The sequence below is a fragment of the Tupaia chinensis genome, unplaced genomic scaffold (genome assembly GCF_000334495.1).
Source record: "Tupaia chinensis unplaced genomic scaffold, TupChi_1.0 Scaffold000014_1, whole genome shotgun sequence".
NCBI classification, from domain to species: Eukaryota; Metazoa; Chordata; class Mammalia; order Scandentia; family Tupaiidae; genus Tupaia; species Tupaia belangeri.
In genome coordinates, this window is record NW_006159444.1 from 6,773,012 (window position 1) to 6,783,170 (window position 10,159).

General features: G+C 46.6%; 1 protein-coding gene and 1 pseudogene across 2 annotated transcripts in view; both read right to left on the reverse strand.

The window, feature by feature from the left end:
* Positions 1-774: 774 nt before the first annotated feature.
* On the reverse strand, positions 775-4,355 carry LOC106734322 (methylmalonic aciduria and homocystinuria type D protein, mitochondrial pseudogene; annotated as a pseudogene).
* A 905-nt stretch (positions 4,356-5,260) lies between these two features.
* LOC102470196 (UL16-binding protein 1) overlaps positions 5,261-10,159 on the reverse strand; it is a 12,065-nt gene continuing 7,166 nt past the window's right edge. Inside the window, exons 2-5 of one of the 2 annotated variants that reach the window (XM_014585824.2) lie at positions 8,505-8,768; positions 8,009-8,284; positions 6,683-6,829; positions 5,261-5,520 (exon numbers count right to left, since the gene is read on the reverse strand). In XM_014585824.2, coding sequence (XP_014441310.1) covers positions 6,708-6,829; positions 8,009-8,284; positions 8,505-8,768 — 662 coding nt within the window. In that variant the 3' untranslated portion in view covers positions 5,261-5,520; positions 6,683-6,707. The remainder of the gene's footprint in view (positions 5,521-6,682; positions 6,830-8,008; positions 8,285-8,504; positions 8,769-10,159) is intronic. The other variant, XM_014585827.2, reaches the window with a different exon arrangement.

The following is a 10,159-nucleotide window of genomic DNA, read 5'->3' on the forward strand; positions in this document are numbered from 1 at the left end:
GAGTTTAAAGTTTTTAACAATAGGGAACATAGATTCCATTCAAGGTTGGATCAAGGGTGGGTCTCGTGCAGTTCCGCAATTGTAGGTGAGTCTCCATGGAATACAGTTTTAGGAAAGTGGTTCTGGTAAGCAGAGATGATTATCAGTTGATGTGGCACAGCAGCCATCTTGTGATTTATGGGAATGGTGTTGTGGGGATCTGCAGCGTGAGTTATCCTCGGGTATCTGGCTTCCTTAAGAATGGTAGAGTAGTTCTTGTTTTTCCCTGAGGTAATGCAGGGCTGGTAACCATCATCTTCTCACTGTCCATAGGTAGAGAAAATCCTGCTATACAATGTATTTCTCAATTGGTTTAAGACAGCTAAAGTTTCTTTCTGTTGCTTATAGTTGCAAGTTCTTAATCCTTGTTTTCGGCTTCAGTTTGCCGCCTGCACCAAGCGGCCACGCGCAGGCCCAGGGGCCACGCGCAGGCCTGGCGGCCATGTGCAGGCCCGGCAGCCACGCACAGGCTCAGGCCCGGCGGTCACGCTCAGGCCCAGCGACCACGCGCAGGCACAGGCCCGGCAGCCACACGCAGGCCCAGCGGCCACGCTTAGGCCCGGTGACCACGCACAGGCACAGCCCCGGGGGCCAGGTGCAGGCCCGGCGGCCACGCATAGGCGCAGGCCCGGCAGCCACGCGCAGGCCCGGAGGCCACATGCAGGCCTGGAGGCCACACGCCAGCCCCGGAAAGGCAGCGGAACACGGAGCAGAGCTATTTTCTCATGGGAAGAGCAAGCAGGTTTACAGAAGCAGACAGCCATGTTAGGGTAAGGGAACAAAGTGGACGAATAGTTGTTCGCATGCAAGATCTAATACGCGGCCTTCCACACTTGCTCAAGGTCAGTCCCTGCACCACACAGGAAGGGGCTCTACCCTGAGAGTCTATCCGGAGCCTCACTGAAATGTCTTTTGTGAGATGAGGACTTTCACAGGAAGTTCTCCAGCAATATGGCACAGCACAGGTCTGCAGCCAAGTATCCTTTGGACACGCAGGAGCCCTAGGCCTGTCTGATTCCATAAGGAGAGTGTCAGTGATCCAGCCTCAGAGACGTGAGCTGCTATGGGAGGTGCTCAAGCACAGCTGCTGCTCTGGGTCACACACTGGATGGCATTGAGCTGTCTGGGAGCCAGGTTTATACGCCTCTCTGAGAAGGGTCTTATCGTGACCATATAGTCTTACTGTTAATTGTGACCAGTTTGGTTTATCATGACTCGTGGCAATAGTAGTTTATCTGAGTGGTTCGGGAAGGTTGTTTATGAACATCCCAGAAAGCTGTTGGTGTGGTGCTTGACATAAGAGAGGCCATTGTGAGCAGGCTTTATATAGTTAGGCACTTAGCCAGGGCCATAGCCAGATCAACTGGTGAGTGGAAGTCCAAGTTGCTGAGCCCATGTACAGCCTTATCCCTGCCACCATGGCCACCGCATTCATGAGCCCACATACAGGACAGGCATGGCTGAGGGAAGGGGCTGGTAGGTATCCACTGAATGAGTCACCTCTCTGGTAACAGTCCTCCTCTACCGAGCATTCACGTGGGACACAAATACCCTTACCACTCAGACAGGTCTATCCAGAAACTGCTTCCACAGATTCCTTACCACCAATTTTCCAACCATACCCCTTCCAAATCCCTGAACATCCACTCAAATCACTGGCCACAGCCATGAATTGGTATATAATTACATATCTGGCCATTTACTCATCCAAGCACAGGGAACAACAGGTGTTGTGGTCCCAGTTCTACTCACTGGGAGGACCTCCTGCCACCACTGTCCTTCAGGGACTCCCCCAGAGAGGATTATAGCACTGCAGGTGTCCACTTGCAGGGGGCCCACATACCTGACAGAACTAACTAAACACCAGGCTTAAGTTTACTCTTAGTCTGTCACCTTGTTGCAAGAAACTCCACGAGGCCACAGGTGCTGGCTGGAAGAGAGAAGGTGGTGTGGCGGGGACCTTGGGCACTGGGGCCACTTCTCCATATGACTTCCTTGTGCCTCAGAAGCTGCCCCTCCTTATCACAGGCATACCGCTTTCATTCGATGATTGAGTGTTGCTGTACACGCCCACTTTTATGGCTCCTTGGGTTAGAGGGCAATTTCTGATGGGCAGCTCAGGCCACATGTAACTTGGTGGTCCCTGGTCAAGCACTCATTCTTTGCTAAGGCCCAGTAGCAGACCAAGAGCTGTTTCTCAGAAGTAGAATAGTTCTCTGTGGATGGTAGCAGGGCTCAGCTCTAAACCCTAAAAACTTACAGATATTCACCCAGAAGGGTTTGTCAAAGGCTCAAAACCACCTCCCTGTCTGTTCCAGACACTTCAGTACCATTGAGTCTACCAGATCATGTGCTCTAAGGGGCAGAGCAACAGGGCAGCAGCCTGGACCTGTTGTAGAACCTTCTCTTATTGTGGGCCCCACTCAAAATTTGCAGCTTATTTTTCCCCCATAACCAAATTTATTTTTTATTTGTTTTTGGAGAAAAAAATATTAGAACAAGTTTTTCCAATAAAGGGGAGGAAGTACAGTAAGAGAATTTACCTGGTTACATGATAATGACCACATTCCATACAACGTGGATGTGCTCAACCTGTGTTCAATGGCAATAAGAACATTGACAATTTAAAAAACCCAAATCATTTGCCAGTGCTACACAGAAGTCTTTGACAGTTATAGAGCAACCAAATGCTACATATAAATAGTATAGCAAATAAATTGACATTACTGCCAGTTCCCACCTAATCTATTTCTAATATGGCTTTCTGGTATTGCATTAGTGAAGATACTTCCTACAACCACATGGGTAGGAAGTATCTTATTTCATGACAGCCAGGATATCAATAGAGAATCCTTAATACTGGTAGAATTTATCTATTTCAAAAAGAAATGTTTGTATATGATCCAAAAAATGCCAAGCCAGATGATGAGTCAGTTAATTCAATCCAATTACCTTCGGCTCAAAGGGCATAGCAAATTTTCTTAGCACCATTGATAACCTTTTCTAAGAGCATTTCTCTTCCAATGTTTACCTCTTTGCTCCACATAGTCCTATCACTCTTAGTTTTCTGTGTTCCAGTCAGAATCATCAGTTTCCTTTTAGCCACTCTTGGAAAAAGTGATTCAAAATCTCTTCGCAGCAACTCTGGCCATGTTGAGACTGCGTACTCTACACTGGCACTTACAAAATAAGTTTCTGCACTGTTAACCTTTATGTTCAACAGGTGCATCGTTACCTAAAATTCACTCATATATTGTACCATCACAAACTCATGTCTTTCGCTTGATACAGGTTCTGCTAGAACATCAGGCAAAGTTTTATGAATCTGCCTTTTCTTCTATGAAGCTGACCCACAGAGGTGACAATCAAAATCCATGTTCCCAGGAAGCTGACCTCTGATACTGAGGTCTAAATGGTACCATAGTTTATCAGGCCACACTGTTCAAGAGCATATGTCTGGAGGTACAGGGGCTGCATGAGACTCCTCAGAACCTGAAGATTCTGCAGCTGAAAAGCTTTGAGATTGATGGCCCTCTTAACCAAAGCAAAATCCTGCAAGATAGGAAAACAGACTGGCTGTTATGGAGCACCCTCGCCATTTCTAGAGGAGATGACAGTTGCAAGGTAGCTTTTCTTTTGTAAAGTTCTTCCTGATTCTCCTTGCAGTCCAATTAGCAGCTTTTCAGGTCACTCAATAAATGAACCAGAGGAACACAGTCAGTGAGGAATCTCTAAGATCCAAAGAGGCCAACTGGGCATTGTGCCTGTTTTCTTTGGTTGTCGGAGGGATTAGATGTAACACTGTAGCCTTCACTCCAGAAAGGATATCTTGTCCTTCCTCAGACCACTGGATTCCTAGAAATTCCACTGAGGTAGAAGACCCCTGGAATTTTGTCGAATTGTATTGCCTAGCACCTGACACTCAGGTGTCTTACTAATGAGTGTAAAGTAGCTGTGCTTCTCACTTGCTAGAACCAGTAAGCATAAGGCCATTGATACAATGGACCTGCAGGGTATCTTACAGAAGGGAAAGATAATCAAGGTCTCGCAAACTCAATTACAATATAGGCCTGGAGAGTTGACACACCCCTAAAGTAGGACAGTGAAGGTGAGTTTCTGACTTTGCCAGCTGAAAGTAACTACTTCTCATGGGCCTTGATGGTAGAGATGGAAAAAGACATTAACCAGATTAATATTTGTATACTGGATATCAAAGGATCGTATCACCAGGTGACAGTTTGCTAAAACAATGAGATTACATCTGTTACAGCAGCTGCAACTGGAGTCAGACCGTGGTTCTGGATGTGATATTTCATCGTTGTCAGGATCCATCCATCTGGGCAAATAGGAGAGCTGAATGAAGACGTGCTGGAAATCACCACCCTGTGTCTTTTAAGCCCCTGATGGTGGCACGTATCTCTACAATCCCTCCAGGAACGTAGCACTGCTTTTGATTTATCCTTTCCCTCGGTGGAGGTAGTTTGAGTGGCTTTCACTTGGCCTTTCCTACCCTAACAGCCCGAGTTCAAAGACAGGGGAACCAATGAGGGAACCAGCTGGTAAGTATGATGATTCCAGTTATGCATTCTGGGACTGGGAGAATAACCACAGTGAGCTGGACCTGAGCTCAAACCCCACTGATCACCTGACTTCCTTCAACCTAATTGGTGGGCCATAGTCAGTGTCAGTTCAAAACCCGTGTCTAGTAGTCCCTGAAAAGTTGGATTATTTCAGATACATTTGTTAGCTTACTCCTTTATGCCGACGGACACCGCTGGGAAAGCATCGTTGAAGTCTCTCTTCACACTCCTGTCGTGTCTAAGTCAGAGTTTCCTAAAAAGCTGGAACAACTGTAGAAGCTCTTCATCAAACAGTTGAGCTTTGAACCCACCATGCTGAGCAATTGGGAACAATGAGGGACTGTGTGGTTATGCGAGATCCAAACACCAGGCATTCTGGTGGCTTTGGGTTTGTCACGTATGCCACCACGGAGGAGGTGAATGCAGCCATGAATGTAAGGCCACACAGGTGGATGCTGAACACATAGGTTAGGGCGCTAGAATCCAAATCGCTGACCATGGTTTGAGCACCAGGCCTGGCAGTTTGAAAATCACGCTGGTCACATGTGTGTACGTGCCCAAAACCTCATAGGAGAATAGAGAAGGGAATGCAATGTGGGCATCCCCTCTGAGGGTGATATTTCATTTATCTTTTCTCTGTCTCTCTGGTGAGCACATGCTCACATGAAAAAAATATTTTAAAAAGGAAATGCCTAAAAGATCATCACCAGGTGGAAAAAGGGCATAAGATATTAAATGTAGGGTAGCTTCACAATCAGCTGAAGGCCTCTCAATTTGCTTGAAGGTTTAAAACTCCTAGTAGTCACAAGAAGAAATGGAAAGGTAGATAGTGGAAAGGCAGTCAACCAGAAGAGGTTCCAATTGATCACATATTTAGGGTCTTCTTGGAAGCGACTTCAGCCTTCAGAAAAGAAACACATGTTGGTCCAAGTACCTGAAAAATCCTGAGTCATTTCAAACATGCTCTCAATAAAGGTCACGGCTCTACATTTTCCTACCCCTGGCTCCACAGCCTGTATCAACCCCCTGTCTCCTTTACCTCGTTACAAACTCAGCCCCAGACCCTGCTAAATACTGTGGTGGCTCAGAACTGGAGCTGCTCATGGTGAGTCTGCTCCCTTCCACAGGGGCTGATACCCCATCTGATGGGGAGGCCTGAAGGGCCAGGGCAGTTCTGTCTAAAGGGATCCTGGCTCCAGAGCCTTGCAAAGGATGGCTGGCAAACATCCTTCTTCCCCCTCTCTCTCAGCCTCTGCTCCCCTGGGAGCAGCACCCGTAGCTCTGAGTGTGACTGTCCCAGTCCTGACCCACTCATTCCTGGCTGGCTCAGCCCCCATCTATCCCTGGAATCATCTCTGCTCAAGGCAGGGCCACTCAGCTGGCTCAGGATCCAGGATCTGCAGAAGGTTGGCTGCCAGAGCACTGCTCCAGGGTTGAGTCTGGATTCCCAGGGATCTAGAGAGAGCTGCCTCCTTATAGTCTCTGCCTGGACAGTTTCTGCTGTCACCTTCTGCCTTAACTGCTCCAACCCAAACCACTCTCCATGAGAATGTAGCCCTGAAATCCAACCTTATGAGTTGGGTGTGCAAAGGTCTTTTTACTTCCTCTTCCTGGGATTAGATCCCGGCTCCTCACCCTGCATCCTTGTGCACAGATGCCCTCACTGATGGTGCATTATGTGAAGCTACCATGTGCTGCCTTCCCCAGCTCTGAACACTGTCCTGCCTTGTGTTCTGGCTAGCTCTACACCACACACTGCTGTGCTCTTCCCAAATAGGACCCTGGCCTGAAACATGATGGTTTTATAAACCCTCTGAGCATCAACAGGCATAAACCTACTGGTGCAACTTGTTGAAAATGGCCCATTGACCTTGGACATCCAGCATATATCAGAATTCAGGGCTGACTTGCCCAAGTTATTGCCATGAGGACATCATCCATGTGTCTCATTTCCAGGATGAGAAGGTCCAGTTGGTGGGGCAGGGTGAGACTCTGGGAATTCTCCTCTTTCCTCACACCTCCCTCACTGGCCCCAGCTTCCCTCCTAATTCTGCCCACTGTACCTGTCACTCTCTAAAGGACTCTTCCTCAGGTTCCAAGTAGGACAGAGATGGTGAGGATCACAAGAAGGGTCCAGAGTCTGGGCCCGATGGTCGTAGCCTTGGCGTGGAATGCATTTGGGACTACGGTTGGTGGTCCTGAAATGGAAACTCAAGAGTGACAGCCATGGTCAGGACCACAGATCTGAGATGACTCCTCTGCTCCTGCGGCCCTGGCATCCATCCACCAGGGTAGATATTTTCCACCCTCTGTATGTGGCAGCTGCTGGGGTAGCCCTGGGACAGGAAGACAGAGAGGGGATGGGTCCTGTCCTCCAGTAGCTCATACAGCGATGAGCGAAGCAAGAATGACAATATAACTTGGCACTGTGGCTGAACCAGATGAAGGAGTGACCAGGAAGACAGTGGTAAGGAATGCTTCTCAGGAACTAATACAGAAGTGCTTTGTTAGAAGGCCAGCCTGGTGGTTAAGGGAGATAGATCCCATGTGGTCGACCATCATTCAAATCCCAGCCCAAGCAGCTTAAAAACACATGTGTTTGCCTGATCAAAATCCCAACAAGATGGAGAAATGGAGAAACGATTGTGACATGACCATGTCCCTTTGGAGAGTTCTCTGTTTCTCTTTCTCTCTCTCTTCTGCTTCTCATGCACCCTCTGGCCATTAAAGAAAAAAGTAGGAAGGGACCATTCGGTGGTATAGTTAAGGCGCTAGACTACCACACGACTGGCAACAGTTCAAATCTCGGACTCAGTGACTTGAAGATTACCCTGGGCACATGTGCATGAGTGGCCCAAAATTCAAGAGGAGAATGGAGGAGAAAAGATTACAGCGTGGCCTTTTCTCTGGGGCTGATTTCTCACTTTCCCTTTCTCTGTGTCTGCCTCTCTCTGGGGAGCACATGGACCCTGTAACAAAATATACAAACAAACAAAAATATACACACACGCAAATAAAACAACAACAAAAAATAGATGGTATTTCATAATTTCCAGAAACAGACCAAATGACATGAAAGGAAACAAACAAACAAAAAGATTCTAGCAAGAAGGAACAGTTAGAGGTTAAGGTCTGAAAACATGATAAAGTCCATACCTGAGGGTCAGGAAGAAATCCACAGTGAATGTATGCACAGTAAGAAAGAGCTGGCAGGTGATGAAAGAGAAAAAGACTATGGTAGACCATACAAACTGCCATTGTTCTCCAAACAAGAACTCACCTTAGATGGGTCATTTATACAAACAAACACACACACACAAGCACATACATGGACAGGGGTAGGTAGGTCTCACCTCATGAGTTACCATTTCTTTCCCCACTTCAATTACCTGTTGTCTCCAGCATTTTATCCCAGTGCACCAAGAAATTCTCAAGCCACCTCCTGCAGTCTCCGACTGAGATCTTCCTGAAGAACTCAGTCACATCCCTGTCATTCACCCAAGTCTTCTCCATCAATCTGGCTCCAGAATGAACCACTGTCCACTTTCTTTTCTTGGAGTCGAAGAGGAGGAATATTTGTCCATTGAAGCTGAAGCGCCAAGATCCATTGGAGAGTCCATTAGCTTCACACTGACAGGACATCCTCCCCTGCAGGGTGAGGGGACCTGCCCCCATCAGAAAGAGCTCGGTCACTCATATAGACAAGTTCTCATCCCGCCCAGTATCTTACTCCTATCATATCCCTTCCTACCTCTTGGCCCTGCTCTGTCCTAGAAGATCTGTCCTTACTGTTTGGGTAACACCAACTTTCACTATTATTCATGAAAACAAAGTCCCTGCCCCAGATAATCTGCACTCTACCGCCCTGGGCCTTTTCACACTAACCTCTGATCGTGTAATTCTTTGGTTCAACTTCAGGCAGTTGCTGTTTGAAGACATCGATCACGTCCATCAGCATTTCATTCTGTTCTTCCCAGGTGTTTGTGCGTTGTATTTCCTTCCCCAGGAGACCAGAGGGTTTGACCTCCTTAATGTCACAGTTGTAGTAAAGGAAAGACTTTTCATCCACCTTGCCTTGAACCTCACATGACCATTGCTGAATTACGGGCTTAAAAATGACAGTGAAGTCATAGCAAAGAGAGTGAAGATCTGTGAAAGAAAAATGCACAAGAGGGTTGGAATGAGTAGAACAGGGCCCATAGATGCACCTCCTTCAGCCTCTGTGACAGCGGGGAAATCCCTCCTCAGGGCTAGGGAGTGCTGGCAGAGAAGAAGACCCACTTCCTGGCCACCACCTATGCCACCAATTCCTGACCTTCTCCTCACTCCTGTCCTCCTTATGATTCATTCAGGATCAATAAGAAATACAATAAGGGGGACCAACAGATGGCGTAATGGTTACATTGCTGGACTCCCACATAGTAGACTGTGGTTCGCATCCTGGACCTGGTGGCTTAAACTCACACCGGGTGCATGTGTGTGCATACCTAAGATCCTGAGAGGAGTACAGAGGAGAAGGGATTCCAGCATGGCCATTCTTCATTCTCCATGGAGGGTGGGGGTGATTTCTCACTTTCTGTCTCTCCGTCTCTCTCTCTCTCTGTCTCTCCAGCAAGCACATGCACCCTATAGCAAAAAAATCTCTTTAAAAAAGAAAAAAGAAAGAAAGAAATCCAATAAGATGAACTCAGATACTCCACTGACCTGGAGGGGAGCTGTTGAGAGGAGCGAGAGGAGCTCCATGATAACACAGACACTGCCTAAATAGAAAGTCAAAAGCCACCACATGTCAGTAAAAGTGATGGCCAGTTCCAGGGTACAAAAGTTAAGTGCTGTCTATGGGATAGCTTGACCCCACATGTCAACCTCAGTTCAAATCCCAGGCCTGATGCCCTGAAAAACACGCTGGGTCCTGGGCCCAGAGGCCTGATGGCATGGAAAAAAAGGGGAAAAGATTGTGATGTGATCAGTTCCCATTGGGGTAGAGAGAACTGTGTCTCTCTTGAATTGTTTTGTTTTGTTGTTGTTTCCAGAAACTTTTAAAATTTATTTTTAATTTTTTTTAGTTTTTTTATATATTTTATTTTATTTTAATCTGTTTTATAAATTCAATCATATCCTTCACTTATCTTTTACAGAGAATGTTCCAACATGAATACATTTCTCACCAGTCCATTTGGGAATATGATACACATTATCATCAACACGTAATAACTCATTTCTGTGTCCCATAAATGTCTTGCCTCTCTGTTTTCTCCTTAATTTCTTTCCTCACACTCTCCTCCTTCTCCCACCGTCTTCCTACACTGTATCTGGTATCTATAACCGTTTTCTATGTTTCTATATCCTCTACTCTTTCAGTTTCAGCCATAGAGTGTGGACAGTCAGTATATATTAAGTGGAGACATACAATGTCTCTCCTTCATAGCCTGGCTTGCTTCACTCAGCAATAATTCTTCCATATTCATCCACTTTCTATAAAAAGCTAGGGTCCTGTCAGGTTTTTTTTTTTTTTTTTGACTGAATAGTATTCCATAAAG